The sequence below is a fragment of the Meles meles genome, chromosome 9 (genome assembly GCF_922984935.1).
Source record: "Meles meles chromosome 9, mMelMel3.1 paternal haplotype, whole genome shotgun sequence".
NCBI lineage: Eukaryota > Metazoa > Chordata > Mammalia > Carnivora > Mustelidae > Meles > Meles meles.
This window is the reverse complement of record NC_060074.1, coordinates 36672426-36685211: the sequence shown is the minus strand read 5'-3', so window position 1 is coordinate 36685211 and position 12786 is coordinate 36672426. Positions and strand designations below refer to the sequence as shown.

Genomic DNA, 12786 nt, shown 5'->3' with positions numbered 1-12786 from the left:
CAAGTACAGATTGGGTATATTGAAAGGGTTCATCAACTTCCTCTCTACTAGCCAAGCCTCCACATTTTATAGACCCTGTCTATGCGAGGGGATTATCTGCATCATGCTTTAAGCCTTCTCCATGGGTTCCCTTGGGTTCTTCAAGCCAGTTTAGGAATTCAAGTGCAGTTACTTTCTACAAACTTATTCACTGTATCAGACAACATTTTAGACAACAATATCTACAGCCTTCTTCATAAGCCACCTTCTTATAGTCTCCTTTCTTGCCATAGGCCAGTGGCTCTCAAGAGTGATTTTGCCCTCAACGGGACATTTGGCAATGAATGGAAAGAATTTTTCCTTTCTTTTTATTGTGATGAACTACACATAACATAAAATTCACCATTTTAAACTACTATACAATACAGTGTATTTGATGCATTCGAATGTGTAACCATCACCTCTACCTGGCTTCAGAACATTTTTATCACCCCAAAAGAAAATCCTATAATGATTATGCAGTCATTCCCAATTCCCCTTTCCCTCAATCTGCTGGCAACCACTAATCTGCTTTTTGTCTCTATGGATTTGCCTATTGATATTTCATGTAAGTGGAATCATAAAATATATGGCCTTTTCTGTCTGGCTTCTTTGATGTAGCATTATGTTTTCAAGGTTCATCCATATTGTATAATGTGTAAATACTTCATTCCTTATTATGGCTGAATAATGTTCCACCATATGGATATACCACATTTGGTGTATCTATTCTTCAATTGATGGACACTGGGATTATTTCCACCTTTTTCAGCGATTAGAGACATTTTTGATTTTCATGATTTGGAGGAGTCCTCTGGTATTTAGTGCACAAAGATCAAGAATGCTGTTAAACACTCTACAATGCAAAAGGAGAGCTTTCACCACAATAAAGAATTATCAGGTCCAAAATGTCAACAGTGCCAAAGCTGAGAAACCTTGACATATGCTGCAAAAGGACTACTACAGAGTCAATGATTCAGGGGATCTCACTTGATAGGTTCTGACTAGGATCTGAATGAATCATCAGAGCAGCACTCAGGGCCTTACTGGCCTCCTCTTTCAATCCATCTTCTAGAAGCTACTAGAACTCTGGTTCTTTTTCCTTTCTCCTCTAGTCAAGAGGCTGATTATCTTCAAGGCTGCAGGACCCTTCCATGCACTTGAAGTACAGGTCATCATCTTTGCTTTCCTTTCAATAGGCAGTGGGTACTAATCTCTGAAACTCCTTTCTTGCATCTCAGGATTTGGCTCCTGCCACAGGAACTTAGCTTTTATAACAATAGTATTTAAACATACAAGCTTTTAACGTAAATCAGAACATGTGCTAAACACATTACATGCATTATTATAGTTATTCTCACAATAATCTTAAGTACTTGGCATTATTCTTATCTTTCTTTTAGAGATGAGCCTCAGAATAAATAAATAAGTTACCCAAGGTTATGTCATTAATAAGTAGCAAAACAGGTGTTCAGAATTAGGTCTCATTTTCAACCCAAGTTTTTCACTCCAGTGCTATATACTTTGGGCATTTGCCGCATTTGACTAAATGTCCTCCTACTACTGCAGGAGTAAACCCCATAGGTCTACTGAGGACAATCCTGGTAAACTTTTTTTCTTAAAATTAATCACTCAAGAAAGTTCCTGAGTTGTTTTCAATCAATTATTCTCACCAAGTAGGCAGTTAAGTTATCTAAAATAGTGGGAGCAGAAAGATCAAAAGGAAAACAAAACTCGAAGAATATTATAGGGAGGGTTTCTACCTGGTAGAATCCTCGCTCCAAGACATTATTACCCACAGCAGTAATTTCCACTGGGAACTTTTGTGCGGGAGCTAGGAAGCAAGGCCTCTAACTGAACATGTGCTGTGATACCTTTCATCTTGCAGGACAATTCTCATACCCTGCATTATTCTTTGCTATTGAGAACTTCGCATCTTCTGTGTGTGGGTGTCTCTCCCTCATTCATGCCAGCATGCACGAACTCTATCTCACTACACAGGGTCTTACACAAAAGCTCAAAGAATGTTTGTTAAATAAATACAATTCTTCAAGTATCTCAGTGCCTTTTCACCATGTGAACACTCAAATTTAGTGCTTTTCACCAAGCATATATCTAGAATGGCCAAACTGGCACCTGTATTATCTCATTACCTCAGCAAAAACTCCCAAGCTAAGAAAAGGCCTCCCCGGTACTAGGACATTGCACTCCTCTGGGTTATATGGATACTTTACCCTCATTGGAAAGGACTAACATGAACAATGACACACAGGCAGTTCCGCCATCAGTGAAAACATATGTTTGCATATTGTCTTATGCTAGCTTCATGACAACACAGAAGTTCAGAAGCTACAGTGTAAAAGCTGCAACTCTAAGTATCATCGCAGAAAAGAAATTTTACAAAATTGGCCCTGAATCAATGGGGGAGGCAACAGTTGAACTTTGCTACTAACATCTCATTAGTCCAAGCTGCCATATCTCGGTCAATAGGGCTATTAATGTTACAAGGTAGGTTAACTTAGTCAGGCTTTTTAGCAAGCTAGACTAGGTAGTATCAAGGAAAAAAAAGAGCTTTCCTTGTCCTCTTTGCCAGACTTCTTTTGTAATAAAGTGATGTACTGATTTTCTATGCTAAACTTTCCAACTCTTTCAGTATTGCTTAAGGTATAACTCCTAGCCATAAAAGTTCTTCCATCTAGACCATGTGAATGTTAATGATTTCCACAAAACTTCCATTTTCCTGAAACATAACATTTAAACTTTAAAAATAGCTAATATCTTATTTGGGTTATCTATGTAGCAGAATTTATGGTAAGCAATGGTCCATGTGGAAGGCTTTCATTACATATTGCTAATGTAGGAGTTACAGTTTTCAATCTTCTTTACCTTTTGCTTTTACCTATATTATTTCAAGTTCCGTTGACATTAAAACTGTACTTACTTCTTCATTTTGAGGGGTTGGAGGAGGTCTTTCTAAATCCAGAAAATCTAGTGGTCTTTCACTTAGCGTAAGTACACGAGGTGGTGTTTTTAGTGCCAGAGGTTTAAAGGGAGTTGACTGAATAAGGTCAAGATCTGCTGGTCTTGAAAATGGAATGTCTTCATTATTTCCTAGGAGTGTAAAAAAAAAAAAAAAAGTAAAGGTTTTGAAAAGACAGTGGTTTCATTAAATTGTATCTGCCACTACACACCCCCAGAATGACTAAAATTGAAGACTGACATTTCAAAATGTTGGCAAGGATGTGGTGCAATGGAAATTCTCATACACCACTGATGGGTACATAACAGGTATAATCAATTTCAAAAACAGCTTGACAGCTTTTCATGAAGTTAAATATAATTTATGGTATAATCTCACAATTCCACTCCTAGATATATGAAAACACACATCCCTACAAGAACATGCACTTTATTTATTTATTTTTTAAAAGATTTTATTTATTTATTTGACAGACAAAGATCACAAGTAGGTAGAGAGGCAGGCAGAGAGAGAGAGGAAGGGAAGCAGGCTCTCCACTCAGCAGAGAGCCCGATGCGGGGCTCGATCCCAGGACGCTGGGATCATAACCTGAGCCGAAGGCAGAGGCTTTAACCCACTGAGCCACCCAGGTGCCCCAAGAACATGCACTTTAATGAAGCTTTATTCCTAACAGCCCCAAACAGGAAACAACCCAAATCTTCATCAATAGATGAATTCACAAACAAATTGTGGTATATTCACATAGTGGAATACAACTCAGCATTAAAAGGGAATGAACAATTGATACAAGCAAGAACATGAAAGAATTTCAAAAAACATTACACTAAGCAAAAGCCAGACCCAAGAGTATAAACTGTATCATTCCATTTATACGGAACTCTGTAAAAGATGAATCTAGTCTCTGGTTATAGAAAGGAGATTATGGTTGCGTGGAATTTAGGGGGAGGAACAAAAGGAGATGGGGCACACGGGAGTATTTCAGGATAATGAAAATGTTCTATATCTAGACTGTGGTGGAAGGTCATAAGAGTATATGCATTTGTCAAAACTCATCAAACTTCACACTTAAAAATTACATGTATTTTATGTATGCAAATTATGTATCAATTAGTTGAATTATTAGAAAACACTGTTCGAAATTTCAGCTTTATTAAACTTTTTAAAATAATGTAAAGTTTTATTTCCCATCCCCTTTTCTAAATAATATTTTGAAAAACCCAGAAGCTTTCATAAAAATACAAAAAACAAAGATTTATCAGACAATTTTATAAACAAATGTAAAATACCTGCTACAACAATCCTTTCTGGAACCTGCATAATGACACTAGCATTTGGAACTCCTTCTTGGAATCCTTGTTCCAGGTCAGCATTTGGTGGTGCTACCTTTAATTTCTCCGGAACCCTCATTTGCTGACTAATACCTTCGGTGTATTCCATTTCATACTGAATTCGACTAATCTCCGCCATCTCAGCAGCAGTGGGAGAAGGAAAGGCTGCCCCACTCACTCTATGGGCAAAAATTTAAAGACAGGGGTGACTATTAAAATGTCAGTCTTCTTTACATAGTGAAGTTAGAAGACAATACCTTGTAGGAAGCGCAAAAGGAGACTTCTTATTTGTATTGAACACGTACAAAGGGAAAGTAAAAGACGAAGAAAATGTTTTCCTCGACATAATGCCTTCTCATTTATCAGTTGAAATGCCACCCGGAGGATATTGGTTAAGAGCAAATTTTAAAATTAATGTATAACTACAAGACAAATGTCACACAAATATACACTCTCCTTCTCTCTGCATAGCTACACATGCTGCTTATAAAAAATGAATGAAATAAAACTTAAATTAAAATTTCCTAGTTAATAATTTGAGGGAAAGCTGCTAGGATTTTATAAAAATGAAATTAGGAATTTTGTCATGCATGAAAAAAATAAAACCTTTTAATGATGAAAATCAAACTCATGAAGTAAATAAGGCTAATTCTAAATTTATTTTAAAAATGAAGTCCCCTGAAAAATCACAAGATACAAATTCAAACTTCTCTTACTGAATGTATACCTGGTTACTGAGATGCAATGAACACAATATAGAATATGTAGCAATAAGCCCTTCCAGTATGCATTTGTTTCATGGGATTATAAGCTTCACATTAATCTGTATTTAGTATCATATTTACACGTATATTTTTAAAAAGCATGACATGCCTTTAAGGGGAAAGACAGTCCAAATGCATGAATAACCTTCTAAATTAGAGAAGGATCCATGCTTCAGGAAATGCAGAGGAAAGTTACCCCCAAATATAAAATGTTGAAAGAAGTGCAGAAGAGCATGGTTAGCCTATGGCAATCAGCTTTAAAGCCACTATCTCTCAAGCCTATAATACCAGCTCAACTGAATAAAATGTCACTGACCTTCCTAGTGGTGTGTCACTGCTTGTTCTTTTACTCATTTTTAATACAGTAAATACACATCTAGAATAGCTATTAAGATACTGCTACCCTGTAGTTCAGTTTACTTTATACAACAATTCCCCTACAGATCTGAACTTTTTTGGAGGTGTACATAACAACACGGACACTGCTTTTCCAGCTGTAAAAAAGAAAGAATAAAGATCAGTATTTCAACAATTCGTTTATTTAAAAAACCATGAATACAAGTAAATATTTATTTCAAATTACCTTCTAAGACTTGATCTACAAAACCAGTTTTCAGATTTCTCTTAAACAGAGTTATACTATACTTCAAAAATCATAAAGATGATTTTAAGCACAGTCACTATTTTATGATTTTCCAAACAGGATAATCAAATGTATATAAAGTCAGAGTAAAAAAAAAAAAATTCTTTTTGCCGTAAGACTCCTTTTAATCATTATATTCTGAATGGGGAAAAAAGTCCTTTTCTTTTTTTAAGGCTTAAGTACAATACAAATGAAGAAATCATGAAGAGAATATAAAGGGCAGAAGTAAATGTATTTGAGATACCTAAAAAACTGATGTATAAGTAATGGTTTCTTTAAAACGAAATGACTTCAAACGCCAAATTACACTGAATTTTCAGCAAAAGATATTATATATAAATCAAGGGCAATAAAAAGTAAAGATGATATAAAGGTGAGTCATACCTGGGATATTTCCTATATTCCATGTCAGAGATGTGTTACGATCCTTGAACCACCTCAATAAGATGCTTAGGAGAGTTCTGAGAGGTTGCTTAGAGTGTTAAGTCCTGACAACTGGTTAGTTATGACTGCTAAATTGCCTCCCTTATTCTTTACCAAAATGTGTGAATTTTAAGGATCTGGCATGCAGATGGTTTAAAGACTAAGAAAATAGAGCCAAAGACAAAATTTTTACTCACAAATGCGTACCAACTACGGCTTGCTATTTGTCACTATCTGCTTCTGTGCTTCATATTAAATCCTTTAACTTGCTTCAATGCGCCTGTGCTGGATTTAGAGCCACTTTTGTCCCTAAGGAGAAAAACAGGAGCTAACTGAAAACCTGCATGATACCAACAGTAGGAATTCATTGCTGGAAATCCTCTAAATGATAAGTCACCAAAGACATACAAACTTACATTAAGGAACCAATACAGTAACGAAAAAATTAACAAGCTTATTACCAATTTTAATCCCACAGACAGGGCCCTGTAAGCATTTATTAGTTAATGCAAAATAAAATAAAGAACTATCATCATCTCTGATCTGAATTTAGAAAGATGTGACTGATGAAAAATATTTAGTTTGAAAGACCCTTAATATTTATGTGTATATACATACATATCAAGGAGGAACAAATGCATTTTGGTTAAATTTTCATTCAGCTATTTTCATGCAATACTTAATTTAATTTCATATTTATTTCATTCACAACTTTCATTCAATATCTGAATTTGAACCAGAAATATATGCACATGTTACAAAGCACACAAGAACATTCCGAGAAAACAGTGTCTCACCAGACCCTATCCTATAGCGACCTAGGTCCCCACAGGCAATCTCTAATTTTTGTGCATCTTTCTAGAGGAGAAACTCTTCCAATACTTGTGAATAGATGAAGCACAGTAAGAGCTTATATTCAGATATGATACTGAAAAGAGACATCTCAGAAGAATTATAGCCTTGGGACACTATAAATTGAAGTTTTATAATAAACAAGGAACACATATAACCAGAACATTATCTCTCTGAAATGTGCTACTCTCCCCACTCCACTTACTGCATTTCAGTCTTCACTGACTTTGCACCAATACATCCTATGAGTGTCAAAATTCATTCTCTAACAACATCTTGTCTTATGAGAATCTGTCTGTAAAACAGCACAGACTTAGATCATAAAGACAGATGCTGAAAAGACAACTTCTAGAAGAAGCCAAATTCTCCTGTACCCTTTTCGAGCTACTTAAATTTAAAAAGTAAAAGGAACTTTTCTAAGATATAACACTGTACTGCCCTAATTAGATCAGAATCTATCTTGCCCCCCCCCCCCCCCCCATTAGACTATAGCATTTTTGGTATTATCTTTTGGCAATACATAAAACAAACTTCTCATTTGGAGTTAAGATATTAATTCCAGAGGTTCTGTCATTGCAAACTACTAGTCAACTAGTACATGATTCTCCGTCATATAATTAAGGAGACAAAATCTCTCTCAGAATCACAGAAGATCTTAACCTCTAATTTCTAAGCCTTTGAGTTCCCAAACACCAGTAATTTACCAATTTTATACAGTTTTTTCCACATTCCCACAGTGCACTTATTCTCACCTACACTTTTTAGCTCAACTTTTAAACATCTTAAATAAATGTATTTGAAAAGGAAACTTTACATCATTACCTTAAACCATACATATATAAATACATGTAACAAAAACACAACTAAAAGAAAAAACCCTTAGAATCAAGTCAAATTCCACTCCTGGAAAATGTCCAAAATGCGGGACACAATGACTCAAGCTTGACTTTCTTATTTTCTGTATTAGACTACTGGAACCCAGAGAAATAGTCCAGGAAGTAGCAGAAACAACTTGGGTCAAACTGATTGCGGTTGCAAAGATTTATATAATTCTCCAATTATGAAAAAAAAATATCCGGTTCTTTATCACTTATTGTTGTGGACCTAGTTCAAGGTTTTTATATAGGTCACCCTGTTTCCATTCTCTTTTCAAGCAACCATACTTAAAAAAATAGGTGCATTAACAAATCAGGGTATAGCAACCCAGGTTTAACTGCAGTTTTGAAAGAAAAGTAACCAAAAATTTGAAAAAACACAAATCCACAAATTTTAAAATAAGGGTATGAATCTACAGAAAACAAGTTTCAAAAGCAGAAGGGAGGAAAGCAACTGCTAAGCTTTGTAATCCTAAAACGAGGCAGCCCTATCGGACAGGAAGGGATAGTACACACAATTTCCTTTTGGAAAGAACAGCAAAACCAATTCCCAAGGGTTTGAAACCAAAAAGATAGCAGCTCCTACACATAATTTAATTACATGGGGAGAAGACTACTTAGTAGTCTTAAGTCATTCTAATTCTTTCCAAATCCATTTTCCTGAGGGTTTTTCCTTTGGGATCTCATTAGCTGACGAAATTGACACAGAAAAGAAACGTTTTTTGTTGTTATTGTTTTTTTTTTTGTTTGTTTGTTTGTTTTCATTTAAGGAGAGAAAACACTTAAGGTCCTTCAGGTCAAGTCTCTCAGTGAGTGGATGGGACGCTTGAATACAACTGGCTCTACGTTAGGGAACAAAGGCTCTGGGGCTTTTCTTATTTGCCGCAATGAAAAGCTGTCACCACTTGGAAAGGGTCATCATCCCTACAGAGCGCCCCTTGCTCTAACGCTGTAGGACGCGGCCCGGGGTGTTCCTACACCATCCAAGGGGCCTCGTCCTGCAGGCGAAGGTCAGAGGCTCAGCAGAACCGGCACCCGGGCTTTCCTTCTCCAGCTTCCCAGCTCCTAGAAGGAAACCCGAGGAGCAACTAACTCCCAGCTTCCCAGCTCCTGGAAGGAAACCCAAGAAGCAACCAACTCCCAGCATCCACACCTGGGAGCAAGCGTGCTCACGGACCCACCCGACCCCGGGCCTCCGGCGGCCCACGAGCTTCCAGCAAAGCCTTCCTTTGCAAACACGTCTTTCCCACGAAGTAAAAACAAAAACAAAAAACTACTTGTCAAGACTGCTGGCGTCTGGCCCAAGGTCATTCTGAAAGGGGCCAGGGCCTCGGCTGGGAAGGATGAGGGAAAACCCCAGCCAAGCTCTCAGGACGTCTCCCACCGGGCTGTCAAAATGAGACCCCGAACTAGAATGGGGGGGGGGGGGGGTCGTCAGGTTAGCCCCAAAACGTTCGAGGGAGCTTGTGCTGCTCTCTTCAGGGACCGAGGAGGCGGCAAGGTCCTGAGGGAGTGGCAAGGCCAGAGCCCGGGGGTTGGGACTCGCGGCGACACCATGGACCGCCCGGGGCCACCGCGGGTAACCTCCTTCGGCCGGAGGGTCATGGCCGCGGCGGTAGGCCCGGAGGCCGGCACGGGCCGCGGGTCCCGCGTCGGGAAGGCATCAGCACTCACCCCTGGGCCCGCTGAAGGGTCCCCGGCGAGGGTCGCCGCCAGCCGGCTCCCGGGGCGTTCTGGTCGTCGCTCCCAGAGGCCGTTGGCCGAGCGCACAGAGGCGCCCGGGCAAAGCACCGGCCTGAGCGGCCCGCAGCGGGCCGGGAAAGATGCGAGAACGGCGGGAACTGGTCCTAGCCGGGAGCCGTAGCTGAAGCAGGTTCGTGGTCATGTGATGCAGGCAAGGGCGGACGTGAGGCCCACGCACAGGCGCAGGGGCGGGGCGACGGCGATACGGGGACATCTTTGTTGAGGGCAAAAAGCGCCAACTGCAAACAAGAATGCGTCTGTGGTGGAAGTTTGGTTCATGGCTAAAATTTTATTTTATTTTATTTATTTTTAAAGATTTTATTTATTTGACACCCAGAGATCACAAGTATGCAGAGAGGTAGGCAGAGAGAGAGGAAGAGAAGCAGGCTTCCTGCTAAGCCCGATGCGGGGCTAGATCCTAGGACCCTGGAATCATGACCTGAACTGAAGGCAGAGGCTTTAACCCACTGAGCCATCCAGGCGCCCCACGGCTGAAATTTTAATTGGAGTTCGTGATCTGTAAGACTCACATATTTACAAGGTAAACAAACCTTCGATAGCCAGTTAATGACTATTTTTCAGCACTGTTAGTATCAAAATTTTATCTGGCGTGAGGCCTAATCCGAATATTTCACGGACTCTGTTGGTGATACTCCGATTTTGATCACTGGTAGATGTCTTCCTTAACAGTACCCCTGCCCTGACTGGCTTCACTAATCGCTCAACATGAGAATGATGGAAAAAGAGAAGTTAGGTTTTACGGGAGTTAGCAGCCTTATTCAGCCTCGGTAGAGCCCTCTCTGGATCTCACCACCCAATTAACTTTCCGTGGGAGATTGAATACAATGATCCCCAACATGGGGGCGGGCTGAAGCCAGATCGCGGGATATTTTGTGTAGCTAGACTTTAACAGCCGAACAAGGACATGCACACGAGTGGGTACTTCTCTAGAATCTAAAGATATTCCAAGAGAGGTTGCCGCTTTTTCAAAATAATTTAGGAAGCACTTTGAGAATTATGTTCTTGGGCCTCTTCTTAATAGTGGCAAATCATCCTTTCGTAAGAATAGATTTTGGGAATGATGAGTCATTCCAAACCAGTTCTTTTGGGGAAAGACAGAAAGACCAAGCTGGGTAGGGTAGCCATAACCAAGACTTGGAGCAGTGAGGGCCCTGCTGCTTCCACCAGCACCCTTCCCCTTCTTCATTACTTGCCATTTGCTTTTTAAATGCCTGCCTGCTCCCCACAAGAAAAACGTCTTGAAATAACTTTCAAATGAAAGTTGTGAACCAGTTGCCAGATCCGAAGTCTTCTCCCTTAATTCTGATCACCCTTGATTTTCCTGAGTCATTTGATTCTGTTAAAGGAATCAGTGTGGTACATGAAATCACCGAACATTGGTAGTAGATTCTCAAAGAGGAAAAAAAAAAAAAAAGGCTTTTTCTCTTCCTTACCTAGAAACTCTGCCCCCTGTTTTTTGTGATAAAGCTTCATGCTGGGTCTTTCATCATTAATGTGGACATTCCTGTTTATGATTTAATCCATTATTGGCTATCTTTGCACCCATAATCGCCTCAAATCTTTTGTGGGGAAAAGGTGCCATATAAGTCTACATTAATTAACACATCCATTTAGTATCATCCTGTTGCCCTAGTTCTAGCCATTTCTTCGTAAGTGTCCCTTTAGAGTTTTGATCCCAACAGATTTCAAACTCAAATTTTCTCCTTCTTCCCAATCCAGATAACTTCACCTGATTTTTTTTTTCAGTTAATGCAAGATTATTTTTCAAGTCCTCAAGTTTCAGAATTCTGAAGTCATCTTTCACTGTCTCTCAAGACCCCATCCTTTTAGAGTCCCCCACCTCAATGCCAGCTCTCCACTTTGTTCTGTTCCCACTGCTAAATCACTACCTATCAACTGGGTTGATAACCTTTTTTTTTTTTTTAATTTTTTTTTAAAGATTTATTTATTTGACAGAGAGAAATCACAAGAGAGGCAGGCAGAGAGAGAGGAAGGGAAGCAGGCTCTCCGCTGAGCAGAGAGCCCGATGTGGGACTCGATCCCAGGACCCCGAGATCATGACCTGAGCTGAAGGCAGCGGCTTAACCCACTGAGCCACCCGGGCGCCCGGTTGATAATCTTTTAACTGGCCTTCCCAGCTCCATTTTTCTGCTCTAATTCTTACCAGAGGTTGGATCCACAAAGAGCCTAGTTTTACAAATTGTGACATCCCAAATTTGAAGCCCCGGGTTTAAAAGAAGTTGATGATTTACAGTTCTCTACAATTCAAAAGTCTGTAACAGCAATCCAGTGATTTTTAAAAACATTTGAAATTATGAAATAGCCTGGCAAGCACAGTATATAAAATATTGGATCTTCTAGGTTACCGTTTATATGATTATTCTACTCTTTTCAGAATCTTCATTGCTCTTATACCAGCGAATGAAATGCAAGTTTAACCTGATATTTGAAACTCTGTGATATGGCCCTAACTCCTACAATGCCACTTTATTGATGTTTGTGTGTGTATGCACATGTGATGTTTACATGTACAGAGAATACATATATCCCATATATTCCTATTTATTCCATGTATGTTCTTATACTCTATATATTCTTGACCATTAATTATTCTCTGAGATTGCTTCATGCTTTCCTAACTACTTACCCTTATCTGTAATATTCCTGCCACCCGAAATGCCATCCTCCTTCTGGCCACCTTCTGCTTCTTGAAATCCTAACTGTCCTTAAAGGACCACATAAAATATTCCTTCTTTCATAATTATTTCCTGAGGGCTCCAACTTTTGCATCACTATTTGTCATCTCTTAAGGCATTTATTCTGTCCAGTATTATAATTAATCTATGTATTTGCCTTATTATCTGCCACCAGATTAAGTTCTGTGTTTGAGACCAAGGTCTGTGTCTCACTCATCTGGATGACTTCTGTGGAGCCAGATATCTTGAGCATAATGTAGGTCTTGGGTGTAAAGTGATGAGACCTATTTCCTGGTTTGGCTGATAAACCCAATCTCAAAGCAATCATTTTTTTAAAAGGTTTTGAGCAATGTCAGCATTTTTAGAAAAAAACAGAGTCTACAGACACCCAGAGAAGGTCACATGTTTAGATTTAGCCTGGTTATTCAAAATCAGTTACTTTT

At 39.1% G+C, this 12786-nt stretch overlaps 1 protein-coding gene across 10 annotated transcripts in view; it reads right to left on the bottom strand.

Annotated features, from left to right (window-relative positions):
* Positions 1 to 9736, bottom strand: part of MFF (mitochondrial fission factor) — a 32033-nt gene extending 22297 nt beyond the window's left edge. For 3 of the 10 annotated variants that reach the window (XM_046018716.1, XM_046018718.1, XM_046018719.1), the window contains exons 1-4: positions 9558 to 9735; positions 6354 to 6465; positions 4285 to 4505; positions 2960 to 3129 (exon numbers count right to left, since the gene is read on the bottom strand). In XM_046018716.1, coding sequence (XP_045874672.1) covers positions 2960 to 3129; positions 4285 to 4465 — 351 coding nt within the window. In that variant the 5' untranslated portion in view covers positions 4466 to 4505; positions 6354 to 6465; positions 9558 to 9735. Of the gene's footprint in view, positions 1 to 2959; positions 3130 to 4284; positions 4506 to 6353; positions 6466 to 9557 lie in introns of those variants that run through there. The other 7 variants (XM_046018723.1, XM_046018721.1, XM_046018717.1 and 4 more) reach the window with 6 other exon arrangements.
* Positions 9737 to 12786: the final 3050 nt, after the last annotated feature.